Source organism: Chanodichthys erythropterus, chromosome 2 (genome assembly GCF_024489055.1).
Source record: "Chanodichthys erythropterus isolate Z2021 chromosome 2, ASM2448905v1, whole genome shotgun sequence".
In the NCBI taxonomy this organism is placed as follows: domain Eukaryota; kingdom Metazoa; phylum Chordata; class Actinopteri; order Cypriniformes; family Xenocyprididae; genus Chanodichthys; species Chanodichthys erythropterus.
Window position 1 is genome coordinate 40,283,725 of NC_090222.1, and position 25,957 is coordinate 40,309,681.

At 35.1% G+C, this 25,957-nt stretch overlaps 2 protein-coding genes across 2 annotated transcripts in view; both read right to left on the reverse strand.

The window, feature by feature from the left end:
* Positions 1–8,057, reverse strand: part of eif3ha (eukaryotic translation initiation factor 3, subunit H, a) — a 65,654-nt gene extending 57,597 nt beyond the window's left edge. Inside the window, exon 1 of the mRNA XM_067398074.1 lies at positions 7,929–8,057. Coding sequence (XP_067254175.1) covers positions 7,929–8,009 — 81 coding nt within the window. The 5' untranslated portion in view covers positions 8,010–8,057. The remainder of the gene's footprint in view (positions 1–7,928) is intronic.
* Positions 8,058–10,142: 2,085 nt separating this feature from the next.
* rad21a (RAD21 cohesin complex component a) lies at positions 10,143–23,946 on the reverse strand. The gene is made up of 14 exons (XM_067412391.1): positions 23,828–23,946; positions 22,953–23,139; positions 22,739–22,868; positions 22,558–22,657; positions 18,503–18,609; positions 18,223–18,420; positions 18,018–18,140; positions 13,858–13,989; positions 13,537–13,760; positions 13,302–13,455; positions 12,976–13,121; positions 12,717–12,899; positions 10,915–10,998; positions 10,143–10,835 (listed from the first exon to the last, which is right to left on the reverse strand). The coding sequence occupies exons 2-14, from the start codon at positions 23,094–23,096 to the stop codon at positions 10,644–10,646; spliced, it is 1,917 nt and encodes a 638-aa protein (XP_067268492.1). The 5' UTR covers positions 23,097–23,139; positions 23,828–23,946; the 3' UTR covers positions 10,143–10,643.
* Positions 23,947–25,957: the final 2,011 nt, after the last annotated feature.

Genomic DNA, 25,957 nt, shown 5'->3' on the forward strand with positions numbered 1-25,957 from the left:
AGACATATGGTGGGCGTCCATGGCACCTTATTTCCACATGAGCTAGAGGCTCTATATGTTGTTTTCCAAAGCTTATTGTTGCCTCTTTGAGGGACTGTAATGGGCTTTAAGGTCAGAATGAAAAAAAAGAAGTAAAGTCAATATTCTCTGAGCTGAGTGCTGCCAATCTGATCATTTCAAGTCGGTGTGTCGTGCTGGAAGAATTGTGAAAAAGCCCGTTCCCCTAAATCATTCAGAAGGGAAGTCACACACCTGCTTCCTCCAATGAATGGAGCTGTGCTTGGTTGGGCAATACAGTCAGCGCCCGCCGCGACAAAACACCACAAAGCCAACGGCGCAAACAGAAGCACGGTGAAACGCTCGATGCGGCGGAGAGTCGTGAGGAAATGCGAATGACACTAATTGCCTGAGCAGTTGTAACGTATAAAAGAACAGGAAACAGCAGCATCCAATTTCCTGTTGCTCCAAACACAGGGTTTGAATCATCACTCATTCGATTCAAAGCAATTAATGGCTGATTAAACGAATAAGCATGCTGTTTTAAACGGCTCCACTCCTCATTGATGTTAATTGTTTTAGTAGTGTTTGTGTCTTGCAGTTCTTCACCTCTCTCTGTCAATGCAGCGCTCAAGAAGAAAGAAAAATGCTTTACATTTCAAAACAAAAAGACTTTTCAATTTAAAGAGACCCATTTTACTTCTGTAATGACATTTTATATTACATGTTGAGCGGCATGACCAAAAACAGAGAAGGAATTATATAGAGCATAAAATTAAAACATAGTTGTTTTAATTAAAATTAATGGAAATTAAATGATCATTTTTTATTTAATTAAAATGCATCTATCAAATTTATTATTTTTTTTATACAACTTGGACACAAACCAAATGATTTTTCATTATAAATTAAAAAATTTGGCTGTGCAAAAACAGCATCACATTATGAAACATTTGAGTTAAAAACAAAACAAAATTATATATTAATAAAAATACATTTTAAATCTGATAGAAGCATAAATGCATATGTATTATATGTGTGTATATTTTTTTAAGTACATGACAATGCTAACAGTTACTCTAAATTCACAAATATCTATAATTAATATATTAACTGTACAGTTTGATTTGAAATTATTTTATATTAAAAAAATCTAATAAATTTATAAGTGAACTAAATACTATACTATCACAGCTAAACTATTACTTATTAACTAAAGTCAAAGTCCCTGAATCTCCAATTTATTTAAATATACAATTTCCGTTAAAATATGATTAATTTTATTTTAAATTTAAAAATATAAATAAAAAATATTTAATATTTAAAAATATTAAACTAAGCTATTACCACAAATGGTTATGTTGGTTAAAGTTCCTGAATATCCAGTGCATATTAAATAGTAAATACACAATTTCAGTCACGTGAGCCAAAACCAAGTTAAAAATGAGCTAATAATAAAGGGATCATTATTAAAAAGGAAGCAATGGCTAAATAGCTATTAGTTAACATTAAATTGCGTGTGCGACCTTGCTGACATCAGCTGAAAAAGTCGTTTAAAAGGCTGCATGTAGATTTCAGAAACCCTTGTTATTAGCGACACCGGTGGCTGTTAAGTGAACTGCATCAAGCGACTTATTGCTCGTGCACACGTAACGTACAAGAGACTGAACGTGATTCAATGCCTGGCGAAGTTTTTTCGTTCTTCACTTAGAAGTAAAAAGATGTTAGAAATATCTTTGCAACGATTATATTTAACATCGAGACGCTGCTGATCGTGACGTTTCGATGAATATGTAAATGTGCTGCACGCTTTCCTCTCAATAAAATAAACTAAAATGAGAAAACAGCAGTTCAGAAATCATCTAATCGTAGTGATGTGGATGTTTCCAGCTCTGAGATTCACCGACATCATGTCAACAGATGAGGTCATCAAAATTACACAGTTATGATAGGTACAATTTGATTCGATTACGATTCACATGCTTTCGATTTGATTATGATTCAATTTGATTCGATATCGATTATTTTGGATGTAGTATTTCAGTTACAGTACATGGCAATTTTTCTAGAGGAAAAAAAAAATCTCTCAACTAATGCTGTAAACTACACATGAGAGTCAGCTGGTATTACTATAATAATATTGAAGATTAAATTAACTTATTTATATACAAACACTTAAATTACTCTCAATGATGTTTTTATTATGAATAAAGTTTAGAATTACATCATATTTCTACTCCAATTCATTTTTTTTTGGAAATATAAACATTTAAATCACAGCTGATTTATTCAAACATGCATTAAATATTGAAGAACATAAATTGTAATGAATATGTAACGGTGCATAGCTATATTTATCAGAATGCTGCTTTCTAGAGCACTTTTCTAGCTGACTAATGAGTTTACGACATGATACGGATCTCAGTAAGTTGTACTGTATATTTTAACATACCTTCAGATGTTCATGTTTATTTCGCTGTAACTGGTATTAAAGCGGAGGAGAGGATGATCACATGCTTCTCTTTAACTGAGGCGCTAAAGTGATCCGTCACGCCACATTAAACAGCGCCAAAACGGTATTTAATTTTTAAATCTCATAATAAGATGGACGTCATTTCAAATCTGAGACTTTGCTTCATATTCAAAAGAAACAAAGATTATTGTGATTTATTGGATGGGAGGAGCTACATATTCTGCTCAACTGAAAACAGACTAGGCTAATCGATTCTTGGGATTTAACAGTCAATATCGGTTCATAAAAATAAGAATCGATTAAAAATCGAGAAATCAATATTTTTTTTATCCAGCCCTAATAGTTTGAATATATAGTATAATCAAAACTAGGCTATATAGTTTGAATTAATCCCTTTTCTTTGCATGACACATTGACATTACAGTACAGAACGGCTCTTTCAGCTTTTATCCTGAACATTGTATAAGCATTTGTTCGTTTAATGTGTCACTGAACGGAAGAGAGTCTCTCAGGAGCGTAAACGTCACTTCATTTGATTTTTCCGAGTCCTTCACATAAAAATCAGTCTACAGGCTTTCATAAACGAAGTCAGGGAAGGTCTTGTTTAAGTTTCATTACAAGCCGATTAATACATGGAAGTTCTTTAAGGTGGAGTTAGTCGTTACATTTTGATGCAGGTTAAAAGTCCATGTCAGTTTTATGCAAAACCGTCTGAAAACAAGCATCAGCGACGCTCAATCGCTCAGATCCACCACTGACTTCCCCCGAAGCCCATCCGTCAGACGAGCTGTCAGCGCGGGCCGAAGGGGGCTGGATTTTTTTACCGCAGGTTCAAAGTGCCGCCCACACCCTCCCGTTCTCCTCCATCAGCTGGGTGACAATAACAGAATACTTGATGAGGGCATGCGGCACGCTTCGACTCAGACTACACAGACCCATCAAAGCAGCTCAACACAGCCTCAACACTCCATCTAATGATCCCCCGTGAACTCGGGAGAATTGCACGCTTGCCAGTTCTATTTTTGATAGGCGCTTTCGTTTTGCAATGACTAGCACTCTCTCTGCGGCGTACTGCGAACGATCCTGGGCTTTCTAGCTTTCAAACTTGCCTCAGCTGAGGGGTGACACAATCCGCACGCCGGAGGCAATCAGGTAAAGGCGCTAACACGCTCCCCGCGGATCACGCCGACGTGAACGTCTGTCCCTCTCAGTTAGCGGAGGAAGGACACGCAGCCGTAGCCTGATGACTATCGCTCTGGTACGCCGAGGCCCGTGATTCATCTTAATAAAACAATGACGAAACAAGATCTCTAACAGCCTGCTCTCAAAATGAACAGCGTTCGACAGCGTCGTAACTGCACAGCTCGTGACTTCAAGGAATCTCTACGCGAGGCTGCAAAAATAAGGCTAAATAGTTCAATTAAATAAAGTCCCGGTGAAATCAAAATTGTGGCTTTTAGTGTGAATATTGCGATCCAAAACAATGACAATTCACATTCAGAAGATAGAAGTGTTCAAAAACATATAGACTCTCACTTCATCTTCTCATCAGATTTTCTATCCAATCAAATGCTCTCTAGAATCTCAAGTGCCCCGCCCCCTAGAGATGGGTATCATTTCACTTTTAGCGATTCCAATTCAGATTCTGCTTATCGATTCCCATTCCTATCAAGTCCCAGTTTTGATTTAAAAAAAAAGTCAAACAATTAGATTTCAAACATTTATTCTGTTTTTTTTAATTATGTATTATTTTTGTTTAAAAAACAAAAATTAATATATATATATATATATATATATATATATATATATATATATATATATATATATATACTAAAAATAACATTAATTAATAATTATTATTATTATTATTATTATATAATAATAAAAATAATAAAATAACATAAAAAGTAGTAATAAATAAATAAACTAACTTATTTTTATGTTATTTTATTATATAATAATTATTATTAATTTATATATATATATATATATATATATACACACTAAAAATAACATTAACAATTATTAATTAATATGTTATTATATATGTTATTATTATTTATTTACACATATATATATATATACATATATATACATACACTAAAAATAACATTTATTAATCATAATTATTATTAATTAATATGTTTTATATATATATATATATATATATATATATATATATATATATATATATATATATATATATATTATATATATTTCTCTTTTTTATTTTTCTCCAGGATGACAATGTCAACATTATAACAAAAATAAGTAATACATTACAAATATTTAATAAAAAATAACTTATTAATAATTATCATAATATAATAAAACAATAAAATATAAAAAAAAAATATAAAAAATAATTAATAATATAAACAAATACAATTAGCCTACCAACATGTAAATAAATAAATAAATAAATAAATAAATATGTTGGGGAGGGAAAGTTGTAGGCTAATTGTATTTTGTGTCGTTGTTAATAAAAACCTTAACCCAAAAACAACAACTGAAATGTTAATATAACATTATCAAAACTGCTAAATTTAGATTAAAATAGGATAAAGACATGACCATAATTCTGAGCAAACATTAAAGGAAAAGTTCACTCAAAATTAAAATTATCATCAATATTGACTGAGTATGAGAAAGGTGCATTACAAATAACGTTTTATTACTACCAAAACTCCCTGACATTATGTGCAGATGATCTCATTTGCATGTCATGTGACACAAGAACCAATGGCACAGGGTGTCGATAACACAGTCATATTGTTTTTTTTTAATTTAACAAGTGCAAATATTAGATTTAAGAACTCCGGTTGAGATTGAAAAAGAGCAATTTGGATAATGAATTTCAGTCCGTTCCCTCACAGAGGGAATTCATGTCTTCAGAAGACTTCAAATACAGCAGATCAGATCAAATACATGCTTTTTTGGAGAACATGCTTATGCTTATTAAATGTAAAAGAGCAGCTCTAACCGTCTTCCTAATATCTTTGTTTGTGCTCATGGAAGAACAATACTGAGACACAACTGTAACATTAGATAAATGCTAATTGGAAAGATGAAAGTACTGTCCTATGAAGGTCAACCAATGTCCGAAATGCAGTAACAGCAACCATATAATGACAGAAAGCGCTTTTTCTTGAGACGACTTCGCCCTCTTTTGGCAGCGATGTAGAATGCACTGCATCATCCACAGACACAGACGAGCTCTTCAGACGAACAAATGCTGAACTACAAACTCCAGCTCTTATCTGACAGAAATCACTGGTCCGTATAAAGAAACGCAAGCTAATAGTGCTGAATGATTCGGAAAAACACTGCAGGAAATACTGAACAACACCTAAAGATGAAGAAAACGAGACCAGCAGTGGCAGAAATAACAAGAGAAAACCGATGAAGGACGCTGGAAAAGTGCATTAAACAACCTTCGCACTGTAAAGAAGCTTCAGCGGTTCTGACTCATGTTAGTTTTCATTCACATTAGAGCTGATCATATTCATCATCAGAACATTTCAAGCAATTATAAGTCAAAACATTTCTATTTTAAATAAATGCTGTTATTTTGAACTTTCTATTCATCAAAGAATCCTGAAAAATAAAATATATCACGGTTTTCACAAAAATATAAACTGTTTTTAACATTGATAATAATCATAAATGTTTCTTGAGCATCAAATCATATTAGAATGATTTCTGAAGGATCATGTGACACTGAAGACTGGAGTAATGATGCTGAAAATTCAGTTTTGATCACAGGAATAAATTACACTTTACTATATATTCACATAGAAAACAGCTGATTTACATTATAATAATATTTCACAATTTTTACTGTCTTCTGGATCAAATAAATGCAGCCTTGATGAGCAGAAGAGACTTAAAATAAATATATCTTATTGACCCCAAACTTTTGAATGATAGTATGATATATATAAAAATTAATAAGATAAATTAAAAAATATATATTCCCCTTTATTGTGTGTTGGGAAGGGAACGCTGTATTTTGTGTTGTTAATAAAAATAGAAATTATTTTTTAAAACAATCTTAGTATACGTATTACATAAAAGAAAAATATTCTTTTAAATTTTTAAAAAATTATTCATTATGATTATTAATTTATTACCGATGTTTATTTATTTATTTATTTTAGTTTTAAAGGGTTAGTTCACCCAAAAATGAAAATAATGTCATTTATTACTCTCCCTCATGTCGTTCTACACCCGTAAGACCTTCATTCATCTTCAGAACACAAATTAAGATGTTTTTTATGAAATCCGATGGCTCTGCATAGCCAGCAATGACATTTCCTCTCTCAAGATCCATTAATGCACTAAAAACATATTTAAATCAGTTCATGTGAGTACAGTGGTTCAATATTAATATTATAAAGCGATGAGAATATTTTTGGTGCGCCAAAAAAACAAAATAACGACTTATATAGTGATGGCCGATTTCAAAACACTGCTTCAGGAAGCTTCGGAGCGTTATGAATCAGTGTGTCGAATCATGATTCAGATCGCGTGTCAAACGGCTGAAATCACGTGACTTTGGCGCTCCGAACTACGGATTCGACACACTGATTCATAACGCTCCGAAGCTTCCTGAAGCAGTGTTTTGAAATCGGCCATCACTAAATAAGTCGTTATTTTGTTTTTTTGGCGCACCAAAAATATTCTCGTGGCTTTATAATATTAATATTGAACCACTGTACTCACATGACCTGATTTAAATATGTTTTAGTACATTAATGGATCTTAAGAAAGGAAAAGTCATTGCTGGCTATGCAGGCCTCACTGAGCCATCGGATTTCATCAAAAATATCTTAATTTGTGTTCTGACGATGAACTAGGATGTGGAACGGCATGAGAGTAAGTAATTGATGACAGAAATTTTCATTTTTGGGTGAACTAACCCTTTAATTGTATTTTGGGTTGTTGTATATAAAAGAGAATTATAATAAAATATTACATAGGCTATTATATAACATATCTTACAAACCCAAAACTTTTCAACAGTAGTATTGTCATGATTTACAAAGACAAAAACATCAAACTACATAAGAGATGTATACTTTGAAATATACCATGGTAACTTACTTATATTAATTTACTGTAAAGCACCCATAGTAGTCTTTATAAGGCCAGAGAGACCATATTAACTTCAGTACCATAGTATATCTCAAACTACCATGGTATAGTGACGGTAACAGGAACAACCACTATTTCGGGTAATATCATGTTGAAAACCCTGGTGTGCCATAGTGCATGTGTACAAAACTAATAACACAGTTTTACTATGGTACTTCCTCCTGATGAAGCTGAGCTACACACACACACACACACACACACACACACACACACACACACACACACACACACACACACACACACACACACACACACACACACACACACACACAGGAATCTCTCCGCGGCTCAGTTCACTCACCAGTCCGTCGATCTGGATCTGTTTCACGGGGGAATCCAGCGGACTGGACGCCGAAACGACTGATTCTTTGCGGCTGGCCATTTTCAGATGAAGAGGAAGCGGGCGCACACGTGTAAGAAGGTTCTTCCGGAAAGATCCGACCACTTCCTGTGCGAAGACTTCACAACAAAAGCCTCGTCAAAATAAGAGTCGCGATTTATCGGCCTATATGTACGATTCTCATCATTTCATTCTCAAAAATACTGCATTGTGATTATTTTAAGCAAGAAGTTGACTGAACACACACAGCGCAATGGCTCTGTTCACAATGTTAACGAGTACTAGGCATACTACTATTTTTATTAGTATGTGAAACACTACACTACGCAACAATACACGTTTGAAATGGTAGTATGTTACATTGATGTCAAACCAGTTATCATCATTAAAAATTAAAAATGTTTTTAGTGTTTTTGTTTGTTTGTTTGTTTGTTTGTTTGTTTGTTTTTTGCATGTGTAAGAAAAGTCTGGTCAAATAATTATTTTAGTAGAACATTGCATTATGGGATATAGTATTATTCCACACAGTATGATCTGCTGTATGCAGAATGTCTGGAGGTTGTCCTGGTACTCTAAATTCATACAAAATTAGCATACTGTTTTTCAAAATTAAAAGGTTACTGTCCCTTTAAAAATGCTAAAATGGCAAAATCACTGACATTATTTTACCCATGACGCAAATTCGATCTTATGAGTCTTGTACTGGTATTATATATATATATATATATATATATATATATATATATATATATATATATATATATATATATATATATATATATATATATATATATATATATATATATATATATGATAATATAGATAGATAGATAGATATACACACACATACATGTATATATTTTTTATATATTTAATAAATATATTCATGTATGTATAAATAAATAAATATTTATATAATATATAAATATTTTTTACTTAAATATATTACATGAAAATGTGTGTATATATATATATATATATATATATATATATATATATATATATATATATATATATATATATATATATATGGAGTTTGAAAGCATTACTATTTTTAATGTTTTGGAAAGAAGTCTCTTCTGCTCACCAAGGCTGCATTTATTTGATCAAAAATACTGAAAATAAAAACAGTTATATTGTGAAATATTATTACAATTGAAAATAATCGATTTCTATTTTAATATACTTTAAAATGTAATTTATTCCTGTGATCAAAGCTGAATTTTCAGCATCGATACTCCAGTCTTCAGTGTCACATGATCCTTCAGAAATCATTCTGATATGATTTATTACAAATGTTGTGCTGCTTAATATTTTTTTATAGCTTGATACTTTTTTTCAGGATTCTTTGATGAATAAAAAAAGTTTAAAAAAAGAGCAGCATTTAAATTAAATATTTTGTAACAACATACACTACCGTTCAAAAGTTTGTTTTTTGTTTGTTTTTTTGGAAGAAATTAATAATTTTTTTCAGCAAGGATGTGTAAAATTGATAAAAAGTGATAGAAAATTTAAAAAAGAAGTGATTTTTGTTGGAAAATATTTCCATTTTGAATAAATGCTGTTCTTTTTAACCCTTTATTCATCAATGAATCCTGAAAAACAGTATCAGTTTCCAAAAAAATATTCAGCAGCACAACTGTTTCCAACTTTGATAATAATTGAGCATCAAATCAGCATATCAGAATGATTTCTGAAGGATCATGTGACACTGAAGACTGGAGTAATGATGCTGAAAATTCAGCTTTGATCACAGAAATAAATTATATTTTAAAAGTATATTAAAATAGAAAACCATAATTTTAAATTATAATAATATTTCACAATATTTAGTTTTTTTGTCTGTATTTTTGATAAGCAGAAGAGATTTCTTTCAAAACATTAAAAATGGTTATGTTTCCAAACTTTTGACTGGTAGTGTGTATGAGTATATATGTAGATATACGTGTGTGTATATATATATATATATATATATATATATATATATATATATATATATATATATATATATATATATATATATATATATATATATATATATAAAAGATAAACTAAAAATATAATACATAATTTTAGTGTATATATATAAAATATATAATAATGGCACCACACATCCATTAATTAAATAACCAGGTAAAATGAGAGGAACTTAGGAGAATTTTTTTTTCAATCCATATCAAAATTTAATCACAAGTGCATAAAAATTCCAATTGTATGTAGGAGTTTAAGAAACCTTTAATAATCATAATTGCCATTAAAAGAGAGATACAAAACATTGAACTGTTGTGTCATTAAATCCACTTGGGTTTCCAAAAATAAACCTTTGTCTCTCAATTGTGACATTATTAAAAAGTTAAAATGTACACTTAACTAACTCTACTACAAATGTAAAACTTACTGAGATAAAGCTTATGGAGGAAAATTAAAACAGAACGATGGGAAAACAAGTAGTGAAACTGAAAGATCCCAATGGTTTGACAAGATGGAGGTCCAACATGCACTAGCATATAACACCTTACTATGAGGGTACAATGTCTTCATGATCTATTGGGTTTGACTCGAAACCTTTAAATTGGCCCCAAAGGACACAAACAGATACAAAAGCAACAGTAGCAAAACAAAACTGTTAAATACAACTACTAAAAAAAAAAAAAAAAAAAAATAGAGGGTATGCTTCTATACAATGTGGAACCGCGGTCCGGGTGTGGCGACGATGTCACTGTACGGCTCTGTCTGCGTCAGCTCGATGGCCTGCTGTTTCTTCAGCACCAGGAAGCTGTAAAACTTGGCCGCAGCCTGTTTCTTGTTGTTGTTTCTGCACAGCTCGAGCAGGCTGATGGACTGGGCTCCGGTTTTAGCCACCACACGCTGTCAAAGCACAGAACAAAATTATGTTTTGAACGTCTTTCTCAGGTCAGGTGTGAACATATATGGTGCAAATACAAACCTGAAGGCCATGAAGCATCTGCTGAGTTCTCTTGTTCCACCTTCTCTCCTCTTGATCCTGGTCTCCTCCTTGTCCCTCTTCACCCTGTTTAAAACAAATTGAACAATTATCAGTAAAATGAACATTGGTGGTGCATCGGTTAAAGATGGCGATCACTCATAAAGACTTGTTTCATTACTGGATGAATCAGTGTTTATGAACAAATCTCTTGAATGAATGATTCAATGACTCACTTGTAAAGACTTCACTTGTTTCATTACTGGATGAATCAGCATTTTTGAACAAATCTCTTGAATGAATGATTCAATGACTCACTTGTAAAGACTTCACTTGTTTCATTACTGGATGAATCAGCATTTTTGAACAAATCTCTTGAATGAATGATTCAATGACTCACTTGTAAAGACTTCACTTGTTTCATTACTGGATGAATCAGTGTTTATGAACAAATCTCTTGAATGAATGATTCAATGACTCACTCATAAAGACTTCACTTGTTTCATTACAGGATGAATCAGCATTTTTGAACAAATCTTTTGAATTAATGATTCAATGACTCACTCGTAAAGACTTGTTTCATTTCTGGATGAATCAGCGTTTTTGAACAAATCACTTGAAAGAATGATTCAATGATTCACTCAAAGACTCATTTCATTTCTGTATGAATCAGCGTTTTTGAACAAATCACTTGAAAGAATGATTCAATGACTCACTCATAAATACTTGTTTCATTACTGGATGAATCAGCATTTTTGAACAAATCTCTTGAATGAATGATTCAATGACTCACTCATAAAGACCTCACTTGTTTCATTACTGGATGAATCAGTGTTTTTGAACAAATCTCTTGAATGAATGATTCAATGACTCACTCGTAAAGACTTCACTTGTTTCATTACTGGGTGAATCAATGTTTTTGAACGAATCTCTTGAATGAATGATTCAATGACTCACTCATAAAGACTTCACTTGTTTCATTACTGGATGAATCAGCATTTTTGAACAAATCTCTTGAATGAATGATTCAATGACTCACTCTTAAAGACTTCACTAGTTTCATTACTGGATGAATCAGTGTTTTTGAACAAATCTCTTGAATGAATGATTCAATGACTCTCTCGTAAAGACTTCACTTGTTTCATTACTGGATGAATTAGCGTTTTTGAACAAATCTCTTGAATGAATGATTCAATGACTCACTCAAAGACTTCACTTGTTTCATTACTGGATGAATCAGCGTTTTTGAACAAATCTCTTGAATGAATGATTCAATGACTCACTCATAAAGACCTCACTTGTTTCATTACTGGATGAATCAGCGTTTTTGAACAAATCTCTTGAATGAATGATTCAATGACTCACTCGTAAAGACCTCACTTGTTTCAATAGGCTTGTTCAAGATGCATCAGCGCTGCGCAAGACCGATCATCATATGACATCAAAGTACCGCGAGAGCGATTCAAAAGCATAAAGAGTCATATGCTCTCCAATCACTCTCACGGTACTTTGATGTCATATGATGATCGGTCTGCGCAGCGCTGTTGCATTTCGAACAAGCCTTTAATGAGAGTCATTGAATCATTTATTCAAAAGATTTGTTCAAAAATGCTGATTCAAGGGAAGTCTTTATGAGTGAGTCATTGAATCATTCACTTAAAATAAAAAAAATCATATTTAGATGTTATTTTGTTTAGTTCAGAATCGTGATCTCTATTTTAAACAAACAAAAAAAATCCTAATTCTTAATTTACCCAGAATCATACAGCTCTAATCGCAGTCAAAATAAATGGCGAATGCCTCACCTCTTCGTCACTGTCGTCCTTGTCCTTCTCCTTGTTCTTGTCATCTAACAGGTCAAACTCTGGCACCAGTCTAGAGAGGTTGGTGATGTCCTCAGGAGGAAGATCCACCTGGGGCATGTCGAGCTGATGGGAAAGGACCGACTGATCCACGGGCTGAAGCGTCTGATCCAACACTCCCATTTGCTGGAATGACAATTGTGCACATTTACACTCACTTTCAAAACCTTTACCAGCAGACATGATTATCTGGTTGACTTACAGGCAGCACTGCATCTTTCTCGAGCGATTTGCGCTTCATTCCACGCTGGCGAGACGGAGGCGGCATCATGGACTCGTCAAGAGCGGTTCTGCTGCCCTCCACAGAGGACGCCTGCAGCATACTGGGCTCCTCCATGATGGTCTGATCTGTAGGGCACAAATTCAATGCTTTTAAATGACTATTACACCTATCCTTTCAGATGCCACCGCCTCCCAAATACGATCGTGCTGGTGCGAGAGCACCCCATCATAAAATTTAAAAGGAAGCTATATATTTTAATTTCCAGTTCTTTTTTACAGTAGTTGTGTTTTTGTAGCCATGCTTACCAATCACATCACTCCTGTGACCCAGCGCCTCCTCTCTGGGCACTTCTGGGTTCTCCAGCTCCTTCAGGAAGTCCTCCAGGCTGTCAGCCTCTCCGCCCTTCCTCCTTTTCCTCAGCTCATCAGGCACCAGTGGAGTCAAGCAGCGAGTAAACATCTACAACAGACACATTTCCTATGATTTCAGCCCTGGGCTTTAGCATACTGATGTTAAAGCGACACAAGATCAAGCCATCACCTTCAGCAGACGTCCATTCCAGAGGGGCTGAGCAGGCAATGAGAACAGCTTCTCCACGCCTCCAGTCTCCTTCCACATCATCAGCTTCTTAGTAGGAGGAGCCAAATCCAGTGTGGTGACGATATCGGAGTAATCGCTCAACTGGGCACGGATAGTCTTGCTGTCCAACTCCTTCAGGCTGTCGACGATGAGCTTCCTCTTTCTCTTAGCCTTGGTTTCTTTCACTGAGGACATTCAGGCACAACATTCACAATTAATATTGATTGTGTAAACAAGCCATGAGGCTGAGATTTAAGTGTGAATTTATCGTTCATCTTGTACCAGTAATGTCGATGGGCTCGAGAGCGAAAGCTTCGTCTTCATTGGGCACCAGAGTGGTCTGCTCTGTCTGGTCTGTGGTGTTGGGAAGAGGCTCCACTGGGCCAGATTCTGGACTGTCAGGACCGCCAGGAGCTGAAATAATGCAGAAGTGTCATGAGGGTCAATGGCTTTGTGCTCATACATTGTTTAAAAATGCAATTCCTACCGATTTTGACTTGACATTTGAAACAAGAAATATCACATCATAGAAAAGATCAAGTTTTACATTGCTAATTAACTAGAGTTGATTAATTATGATAATGTCTACTGTATGGCCTTCATATAATGTTTTAGAGACGGTTGAAGGAATGCATATTCTCTCCCTCTCATCTGAAGCCTCGGCCCACAATAGTATAGACATTTCGTTTTGGGCTTGTTACAGTTTTTTCCAATTGCTAACACACTAAAATGACATGCACAGCACAATTATTTAAACTGACACACAGAGAGCAAAACTTCTTCTCAAGTCTCCAAAAGTCTAAACACCTTTTCTGTTTTACACACATTTTGCATTTCAAAATAGCACTTTTTAAATTCACTAAATACAGTTCTCTGCATAAGACACAACAATCTGACATAAAGTCACATGTTTGCCATTTCAAAACACTGCCATTCAAAATGACACTACATGAGCTAATTGGCCAATTACATGTGCCACCTGGCCAAACACCTCAGTGGTTAATTGTTAACACTTCAATCAGGATGTAAGCACTATGAAAAGACCACAGGTGAGAACCTTTTTTTTTTTACAACAACAATGGAAGACATTGCAGAGAGAGGAAGAGGAAGAGGAAGAGGGAGGTTGAGAATAAGAGGGGGAGGAAGAGTGAGAGGTAGGGGTAGAGCAGGTAGAGGAGTTCATGGCCAAAGAAGACAAACACTTTCAAATGAAATCAGAGCAACCTTAGTAGATCATGTCATCAACCATGGGTTGACAATGCATGAGGCTGGACAGAGAGTGCAGCCAAACTTGAGCCGTTTTACTGTCGCCTCTGTCATCCGGACCTTTAGACTGGAGAACAGGTATGTAACCAAAATTTCATGTAGTACACATGTAGTATACCCCATGTCATAGTGTATCAGTTGGGTGACACCTGTTTACTTAGTGTATGACATCAGCCATTCATGAACTGTACAAGTTTCCTGTACAATGTACTCTACTGTGGGGGAAAATATTTAGGCTGCATTGTCCAAGCCCTATATATATTTTTATTTTATTTTTTCTAAAGGACTGAGAGACGACACCATGGTGGAGGAAGGTGCCAAATGTTCACCGGGGTACAGGAAGCTGTCATTGTAAACTTGGTTTTGGAAAATAATGAATCAGATTACGAGAAATTCAAAGCCACATCATCCAAGACAACACCTTATTCAACAACATTCAACGAGTTAGTCTGTCCACATTGGCTCGCATTCTCAAGCGAAACCAAATCAGAATGAAACAACTTTATAAGGTGCCGTTTGAGAGAAACTCTCAAAGAAACAAAGAGTTCAGACGAGCATATGTGGATGTAAGTACTATATTGACTGCAGTACACTACACACAACATTGTTTCCCAGTGTACTGGATAACACCATATTGAGTGATTTTTGTTCTTTGTTTTCAGGGAGTACTGGAAATGGATGCTCATGCAATCCCACATGAGTTCATCTTTATAGATGAGGCTGGGTTCAACCTAGCAAAGACCAGAAGAAGAGGGAGAAACCTCATTGGCCACAGAGCCATTATAGATGTTCCTGGCCAACGTGGTGGGAACATCACAATATGCGCTGCCATCTCCAATATGCATGGTGTCCTCCACCGTCATGCCAAACTTGGACCATACAACACAGCCCATATTCTCACATTTCTGGACAGACTTCACAACATTCTCATACCACCAGAGCGTATGAATGATGCAGACCATCAAAGAAACCGGTACGTTGTAGTATGGGACAACGTGAGCTTTCATCGTGCAGCCCCAGTCCAAAACTGGTTTGCTGACCACCCAACATTTCTCGTGCAATACCTCCCACCATACTCACCATTTCTGAACCCCATAGAAGAATTCTTTTCGGCATGGCGGTGGAAGGTATACGACCGGCAGCCCTTTGTGCGCATGCCTCTTGTGCAGGCCATGGAAGAGGCATGTGATGAGATTGATGTGGGTGCAATTCAGGGATGGATAAGGCACACAAGGCGCTTCTTCCCTCGATGTCTGGCAAGGGAAGATATTGCCTGTGATGTTGACGAGGCGTTGTGGCCAGACCCGGCTGTGCGGCAAGATGCTGCCTAATTATTTTTCTTGCCTTTTTTTGTTTTTTGTTTTTTTTACTGTAATATTTTTTTTTCCAGAAATTTTCTTTTTCAGTTTACTTTTTTTGTAAGAATATTTTTGTTCAGTCCCATTTACATGAGGGATAAATATATATATATATTATATATAAATATATATGCTGTGCTTATGTTGTACTGACTTGTTTACTGTAGTGAAGGAAAAAAAATAAAAATGTTGCAACAGCATGTGTGTGTATCTGCAAATATTTCTGTGCATGTGAACAATCTGATACATATTTTAGTATTATGGCAAAGCATACTAAAGATGGGGGTGCTTTTCATTCTGCCCAACAGTGTGTAGGTGGTTAGGCAAAAATCTGGTAATATGAATGAAGTGTGTGCCATTTCATGCAAAAGTTTGATTTTGATAATGTTATGTGTAGTTTCGGTTGCAGTGCTTCATTTTGCAGGATATATGAGGTATTTTGCAGTTTGGGTGTGTGGTTTTGTGAATTGTGTTAAGTGTTTTGATAAAACCAGACTAGTTTGAAAAATTGTGTGTTAGCAATTGGAAAAAACTGTAATAATTATAAAATTATTAAAAAAAAAAAGTTGCACGCCAAGTTATTTCTTTCCTTCTGGGCATTATTGGTATTTTGGTTACACAAATTGTTTGTAATTTGATTTCTATTTAATTCTAAGGACGGAATCGCGGAAACCAGTAATAAAAATAGAATTTAGTATATAATGCAGAATGTCACGGAATTTGTCAAATTTTGAATGAATTAAAAGCAGTTCATTTGATTCCAGAATTTATGAAAAAAAAAAAAAAAAACATTTCATAAAAATATATTTGTAATTCATAAATATTGTTGTTTTTAAGAACTACATTGATTAGACATGCTTTTTAATTTTTAAAATGTACTTAAACCATTAAAATGGAATCCAGAAAATACAATTTGAGGGGAAAAAAATAAAACATATAGGGCCCTAAAAAATGTTTGAATTTGTTTGTTAAACATTTAATAAATTGTTGGTAAATTGGACAATATTCATTATTTCAATTAATTAGACATGCTTTTTGATTACTAAAATTTAATTTAACCATTAAAATGAAAAAAAAAAAAAAAAAAGGAAAAACAAAAATCAAGAAAAATTAAAACGGAAAAAAAAACAGAATTTGGGAAAAAATAAAACGTATTTCATAGGGCCCTATAATTCATAGTAAATTATTGTAGTCTATGGCTGGGATACTCCCACAGGAAAATTATTTGACATTATTCAATATATAGATTTTACTAGTATCAGTAAAATTTGTGTCCCATTCACTGAGAAACACTATATGACAAAACAAAGAGAATTTTACCATTTAAACGCTGTAATTGTGCATAATTTACAATGCATAATAATGCATAATATTATTATGTAATTAAATTTTATGGTAGCCTTTGTAATTACAATGAATTTCAATAAATAAAAATTACTTGAAAATCACACATTTGTTGTTTGTCACATGTATAGACCATTTTTATGCCCTGGGTAAAACAAAAATTATAAATTTATACATTTCTGGGAAAATTCAAATAGGTCTCAATTTTCCACATTTGTTATAGTTATTTTATTCACCTTATTTTTAAATATAGCAACGTGCTCATTTGTGACTTGAATGCGTCTCATCCGCTTCCAGTCATTTTATCTGTACAAAAACTGTCCGTTATGCTAATGCTGCATTATTTAAACATTTACTGCATTTTGTTATTTACTATAGCAAATAATGAATCAGAAATTCACACACATTCACAGAAAACATCTTCTGAGTTGCAAAATAAGGTTAATCGAGGCAATTTTTCTAGGATTTACTCACGAGAAAAATTATCAAAGTCGTCTTCATCGTCGCCATGGTCTTGAGGCATCATCACGCTGTCAGTGATAGCTGGAGGATCATCAAATATACCACCACCATCTTCATTGCTCAGAATCTTATCCACTGAAATTGAGCACAAACACAGAGTTCAGCATCACGGTATCATCACATGACCATCACACAGGTCAAATCAACTAGAGCTCACTCAGAATTCCTCCATCGCTGTTCTCCAGGTTGGTGTCCCCAAAGTCGTCGTAGTCGAGGTTAGTGGGTTTGTCCGGGAGGTGAGCGGGACCAGGCTCAGGTTCCAGAAGCAGGGTGGTGGTAGAGGATCCATGGATGATGTCCACCTCAAAAGCATTCTCCTCCCTCATCATCTCACGATCATCCATGCCAAAGTCACCTGGTATGACATTGCGAGCATTAAGTTATGGAGTACATAGAACTCGTGACTCAAATGTGAACAACAGCATATGAGTTTTTACCAAAGTCATTGTCGGTCATGAGGCTGATGTTTCCTACTTCCTCCCTCATGGTGATCTCCTCAACACGACTCTGGTTCAGGGTGAACTGCTGCGCTACATCTATATCACTGAGGGAAAAAAAATTAAGTTTATAAATCACAAATGCAAAAAGTCACATCCAGGAGGAGTAATTTATCGCTGAAGCTTAACTAAAAATCCAGAAGAGTTGTGTAGTTTTATATCAAGCAAAATTATCACATTGATGGACAGTTCACACAAACATGAAAATGATCCCATCATTATTACTCTCCCTCAAGCCATCATAGGTGTATATGACTTTCTTCTTTCAGCCGAACACAATATGGAGTTATTAAATAATAGTCTGGTTCTTCCCAGGTTTATAATGGGAGTGAATAGTGCCCGAGTTTTTGAAGCTCTAAAAAGTGCATCCATCCATAATAAAAGTAATCCATACGGCTCCAGGGGGTCAATCCCATTAAAAAGCTTGGAAGAGCCAGGATATTATTTAATAGAACAAGTGCTGTCAATCGATTTTTAAAAAATTAACTAATTAAGTGCACATTTTTTCTGTAATTGTGATTGAAAACATCATAAGTTAATATTTTTACATTGTAATAATTTCACAGTTACTCTCCAAATTAACGTAGAAACAACTTAAAGACAGTATATCTTAAATATTTGTTAATGGCATCTTTTTATGAATGAAGGTCAGTATCACCGATATTGACGTCTGCATTAATTATATTTATTATATAATTATAATTAATAATCTACATTAAATATTACAGTATAACTAAAAGCTACCAATTTACAATTAGGCTTATAAAAAATATTATAAAAATCTTCACATAAACCCATTATAATAAATGACATTTACCTGTCTAACATGTAGGAAATATACAGAAACTGAATACAGTTTTCAAACAGTCTTCACTGCATAAATGATACATTTAATATAGATGCATCCTTATAAAAGCTACAGATTTCCTTTGTGCTTCAATGAACATTACATTGATGCGCGTCTCATTTTCTCACAAGTTCATTTAAGATGTTATTTAACTAATTTAAGACCGCTTGTATGAGGATACTCAACAAAACGGGCATTTTTGCATAATTCTGTGTGTTATTGTTTGTTCAAGTGCGAAAGAGAACTCGACACTGGGGCGTGTCTTTCATGACACGACATTCACAGACAGTCTTGTGGCGCTTGAATGGTTTAAAAGCATTTGCGTGAATAAGAGTAATCATATAAGGTAACGCTAGCCAAATTATGATGGAAAAAACGGATACTGTGTTAAACTAAAAAAACATTTATCGCATGCGATTTTTGACAGCACTAAATATAACTAACAATTAAAGATGTACCAATATGATTTTTGGGGGCTGATATTAACAGGGCTGATAGTGAAAAAAATTCCTGAGCCTGAACTTTTTTTCCTTGCCCCCCGAGAGGGTACTATGTATGCGACGCACTTTTAACACAACTTGTTGGCCCCTGGGCCCAAATATATAAACAGCCTAAGTATGTATAACCCTGATCATCATTATTGACAAGTGGCTCTTTTTTAGATATTTTCATATTTGCATTATGCCCTCGGTATTATTCAAGAAAACACAGCATTTTCTTCTCAATATGTTCAGTGCCTACATTGACCTTATTAGCCCATCTTAGTACAATCACTGGAAGTAAATGCTGCAGATGCTACAGTCATACCAAGACAGGTCAGTAAGTGGCAATAATAGGGCTTTCCGTCGCTACCCACATCCTCAATCCAAGCCCAGCGCCATTTATTCTTTATGCTTTTATCAATGTCTTTAATGTCTTCCCCTGGCTTCATAAACATAGCCATGACTTACGTTTTGAGTTGAGAAATATGAGACACAATTGTAAACACCTTCGCGCATGGAGCATTGCCTTAACCTGTATCAATCTATTTGACAAAGACACGAGGCTCGCCCCTTAACTACTTCTGATTGGCTCATGAGTCGTTGAGCGTTAAAGCTGCTCTCTGACCTGCGCATCTCAGATCTAAATGACAGATCAATACGACGACATATAGTGCCATGTTAAAAAAAAAAAAATTAATAAAAAAAAATCTAAGTTTCCGAGATTAAAGTCGAAACTCCGAGATTAAAGTCGGAATATTCAGAGAATAAAGTCGAAATATCTAACCTCTGCAAAAAATAATAATAATATTAATAAAAATTAAGTCGGAGAATAAAGTCGAAATGTTCCGAGAATAAAATACTTTATTCCGTGTGGAAACAAGGCTATGGTTGTGACGATGACGCGCTTGATTTATTAGCCTATGTAGCCTACTGCTGTTCTGTTTGCATAGACAGAACATAGCAAAACGTTTAGATATCGTTTCAGCTATTAAAACAGTTCCGTTTTGTATGTATGACACATTGATTTCGTTTCTGTTTTATTAAGTTCAGTTCCGCAGTAAAGAGACTTCTGCAGATTTCGTTTGTCTGTAAATACACGGTGCGCTGTCATTCATGATGAAAATAAAACTAAATGTCATTCTCCATGATTTCAATGAATAATCCACCTGGTCAACATAATGTTTTATTCATTGATACTTTTAATTGAATAATGCCTATCACTTGAAACAGTTTTGCTGATTTGTATTTATTAAAACGATGTATTTTAAATTTATATTACTCTACATCAACTTGTATTCCTTGTACATAATGAATGTGTCGGAGGGTAAGGGGATATTTGAATTATTTATGAATAAACTAGTGTATTCTAAATCAGTGACGCAAGATCCTTAATAGAAATCTCCACTTTGACGCGAGAAATGCATCTTTACAGATATAATGAAAGAGTTTTTGGTTTGATTTGTTTTATTTCGTTAAGCAATAATTTAAATCTCTCCATCTATTTGATGTCGGTAAGGCATGTATTGTTTTGAGGATAATTCGTTTCCACTGGATAAAAAAAGTGCAAGTGACGGCTCTGGCGCCTCTGTATTGCATTGTGCAAGCTTCCACTCTCCGCACAAACCAATGGATATGCGCCTATACCTTATTTATATCTGACGAATAAAAAATCTTCCCATTACAACTTAATTAATAAAAACAGAAACGAAATCACTGCCATACATACAAAACGGAACTATTTTAATAGCTGAAACGATGTCTAACAGAACAGCACATATTCTCTTCCGTGCTTTTAAAAACAGACATCAAATAAACATTAGACAATCTTTTTTATTATTATTATTATTTTTATTATTTTTTTAACATGGCACTAAAACGCCGCAGTAGACCAATATAACCAGATCATTTTTTTTTTTCTTTCCCGCAGCCACAGTAGCCTACGCCGGAAATCCGGCGTGGTGCCGGAACGCTATCACCCCTGTATTAAACATTTATTGGCCTATACAGATATGTCACTTTCCTCTCTTATTTGAAATGTTGTCATCAAAATAGATAGTATTTTGATCATGTTTTAAATAAGCAAAGTTCAAAACACCTGCATTAAAATATACTAGCAGGTTTATTGCTGCATCATCAAATAATTTTTAATGAACATGGATTGGATCCATTTAGCATTCAGCAGGCCTACATAAAGACAACAAAACAAAGATACCTATGAAACAGTGATTTATAGGTTGATTTAAAGGTTTTCAGGTACAGAAATAAAGTAAACATGTAAAATAGCACCGCATATTCTTCACTGTATAAATTACATGCATATTAATCCTTTATTGTAATAGACATTATACTTCTAATTTGTCTTTGTATACATTTTGATGTTTTTTGCAAACTTAAATATGTATGAGATCTCTAGGTGGGACTCTTATTTTGACGGGTGTTCTAGTCTATGGAGCGTTAATACAGGTAATGAGAGCACGCAGTTCTTCAGAGTTATTCTGCAGATTTAAAGTCTGTCCATTCATTAAGCATCCCCCGAAAAGGCATAAGATCCGTATGTATTTGTTAACTTAGTTGTAATAAGTGTTTTGAGTAATTCACTGTATGTTGATAATGCAATGGAGCGATAGATTAATGTGCACAACAAGATAACAACAAGTGTCTCTTACTCCAGATCAGGAAGAGGCTGGTCAAAATCATGGAACTCCTCTGGTAAAGTGATGGCGTTGTACGCCGCCTCACGGTTGTCTTCTGGCAGATCAACGACACCTGCAAACACACAGTGCATTATGGTAAATACAGACAGGCAAACCAAGGTGGCTTCGAAACGAATGATTCCAGATTCAATACCTGGGCGGAAAGCCATTTTGATCTTGATGAAGGCTTCATTACAATCAGCCAGGAGATATTTGGCTTTTCTGTGGTAGATCCTCACCACGCCCAGGAGAAGATGGCCAGACGTACGCAGAGCCATTTTCACCTAACAGAGTAACAAAAACAGAATTACCATATGCACGAACACACACCATTCAAAAGCAAACAACACGCAGGGCTAAAGACGAACCTTTGGTGAAATGATGCTTTCCACGCTGCTTTCCAGGTTGCATTCAAAGACATGCGCTTTGGTCAGTTTTTTGTCCCAATGGGCCGCCAGCCAGATCTTGGCCAGCGGCCCACGTTTACTGAGGACGAAGTGGGCGTAAAACATTGCCCTGGTGTCTGGTCAAAGCTCTGAGAGCTTTCTGCTACACCTGGAAGGAGACAAGAATATTCATTCAAAACCAGACTATGATAAAGTCATGTAAGTGAACATCTAAAAGGTAACCAGAATGATTTCTTATGCAGATTAATCTACAACCAGCCAATCTTAGGCAAGATAACATAACAGAGCTTTATATTTGCTGTAAGTATTGCACACTTAGTCTGAGTTATTGAATAAATAGCATTTGAAGCATTGCCCGCCTTTACACCAACATTAAAACATGAAGAAAGCTAGCTAAAACACAACACCAAAACGCCGCATAATCCCATTCAAGTATTCAAAAAAGCTCTAATACACGAAAAACACAGAAAAATGCGTTTATTTACGATGCAAAAGTTGCGCAAATTTCCACACAAGCGTTCGGCTAAGTTGTTGATTAGCAAGCTGAGCTACTTAGCTTTAAAATAACCCATACATAAATCGATTTTAAATTCCAAATGATACATCGTATTTTTCTTGCTCACATACAATGATTAGACGTTACAAATCGACTGTATTTATAATTTCATAAAGCTTGCAAAGCCTAGTTATTCTCAAGCTATCGTTAGCCATTAGCATTAGCCAACTGTTGATTAGCAACAGCGCGCAAGCGTCAAATTAAATTCTCCCGCTCGTATATTAGACTCCACACGCACATTAATCCGCGATAATACACGTTTTTAAGAACATAACGTTACCATTCAAAATATTTTATCCGTGTTGATCGCGGCTACGCTGTTCTCTCCCTCCTGCGGAGAGAAGTTAGCAACCGTTTCCTCTCATTGAATCCGACAAAGATGGCGCGCGCTCTCGGCGGGATGTTTACAGTCAAAATTTGGAGGTGGGAGGGGCTTGGCTGGTGATTGACAGGAAGGGGCTGCGGGGAGGATGCCGGTGGGAGGGGATTGGGTGGTGATTGGCAGGAAGAGGCTGTCGTGGAGCCCAATGACAGCGCGCTGTGCGGTTGGCAGGGGGCGGTGTTGTGTTACTAAATGACAATGAGCTGCAGGAAGTCAGTCTCTCTTTGTGTGAATGTGAGTGCACTGCAGTTGAATGCTTTGGAGCGTCTGCAAAATACTTAAATGTGAATGAACAGAGGATGAGATAAGGGACAAAACATGTCCTACACACAAATGTTAAAAATAAATAAATTAATCAAAATAAAATACTTAAAAAGTTACATCTAAAGATACTCAGGACATTCGTTTTAAAGGGTTAGTTCACCCAAAAATGAAAATTCTGTTATTTATTACTCACCCGTAAGACCTTCGTTCATCTTCAGAACACAAATTAAGATATTTTTGATGAAATCCGATGGCTCAGTGAGACATAGCCAGCAATGACATTTCCTCTCTCAAGATTCATTAATGTACTAAAAACATATTTAAATCAGTTCATGTGAGTACAGTGGTTCAATATTAATATTATAAAGCAACAAGAATATTTTTGGTGCTCCAAAAAAACAAAATAACGACTTATTTAGTGATGGCCGATTTCAAAACACTGCTTCAGGAAGCTTCGGAGCGTTATGAATCTTTTGTGTCGAATCAGCGGTTCGGATCGCCAAAGTCACATGATTTCAGTAGTTTGACACGCGATCCGAATCATGATTCGACATAAAAGATTCATAACGCTCCGAAGCTTCCTGAAGCAGTGTTTTGAAATCGGCCATCACTAAATAAGTTGTTATTTTGTTTTTTTGGCACACCAAAAATATTCTCGTGGCTTTATAATATTAATATTGAACCACTGTACTCACAACTCCTTCATTATATATGTGTCACCTCCATCAGTATTTGTCCACTCCATCATTGTGTCAACACCGTCAATATTTGTCAACTCCCTCAGTATTTGTCAACTCCATCATTATGTGTCAACTCCCTCAGTATTTGTCAACTCCATCAGTATGTGTCAGTATTTGTCAACACCGTCAATATTTGTCAACACCGTCAGTATTTGTCAACTCCGTCAGTTTTTGTCAACTCCGTCAGTATTTGTCAACTCCGTCAGTATTTGTCAACTCCGTCATTATGTGTCAACTCTGTCAGTATTTGTCAACTCCGTCAGTATTTGTCAACTCCGTCATTATGTGTCAACTCTGTCAGTATTTGTCAACTCCGTCAGTATTTGTCAACTCTGTCAGTATTTGTCAATTCTGTCAGTATTCGTCAACTCCATCATTATGTGTCAACTCCGTCAGTATTTGTCAACTCCGTCAGTTTTTGTCAACTCTGTCAGTATTTGTCAATTCTGTCAGTATTCGTCAACTCCATCATTATGTGTCAACTCTGTCAGTATTTGTCAACTTCTTCATTATATATGTGTCAACTCCATCAGTATGTGTCAGTATTTGTCAACACCGTCAATATTTGTCAACTCCATCAGTTTTTGTCAACTCCGTCAGTATTTGTCAACTCCGTCAGTTTTTGTCAACTCCGTCAGTATTTGTCAACTCCGTCAGTATTTGTCAACTCCGTCAGTATTTGTCAACTCCGTCAGTTTTTGTCAACTCCGTCAGTTTTTGTCAACTCTATCAGTATTTGTCAATTCTGTCAGTATTTGTCAACTCCATCATTATGTGTCAACTCTGTCAGTATTTGTCAACTCCGTCAGTTTTTGTCAACTCCGTCAGTATTTGTCAACACCGTCAATATTTGTCAACTCCATCAGTTTTTGTCAACTCCGTCAGTATTTGTCAACTCAGTCAGTTTTTGTCAACTCCGTCAGTATTTGTCAACTCCGTCAGTTTTTGTCAACTCTATCAGTATTTGTCAACTCCGTCAGTTTTTGTCAACTCCGTCAGTATTTGTCAACTCCGTCAGTATTTG

What these genes read in the sequence shown, in the direction of transcription:
- rad21a (XM_067412391.1), bottom strand. Translation starts at nt 23,096, where the DNA reads ATGTTTTACGCCCACTTCGTCCTCAGTAAACGTGGGCCGCTGGCCAAG. An exon ending in CGAGCCCATCGACATTACTG is followed by an intron (nt 13,761 to 13,857) that starts GTACAAGATGAA and finishes GAATGTCCTCAG; the next exon opens with TGAAAGAAACCAAGGCTAAG. An exon ending in TCACAGGAGTGATGTGATTG is followed by an intron (nt 13,122 to 13,301) that starts GTAAGCATGGCT and finishes TGTGCCCTACAG; the next exon opens with ATCAGACCATCATGGAGGAG.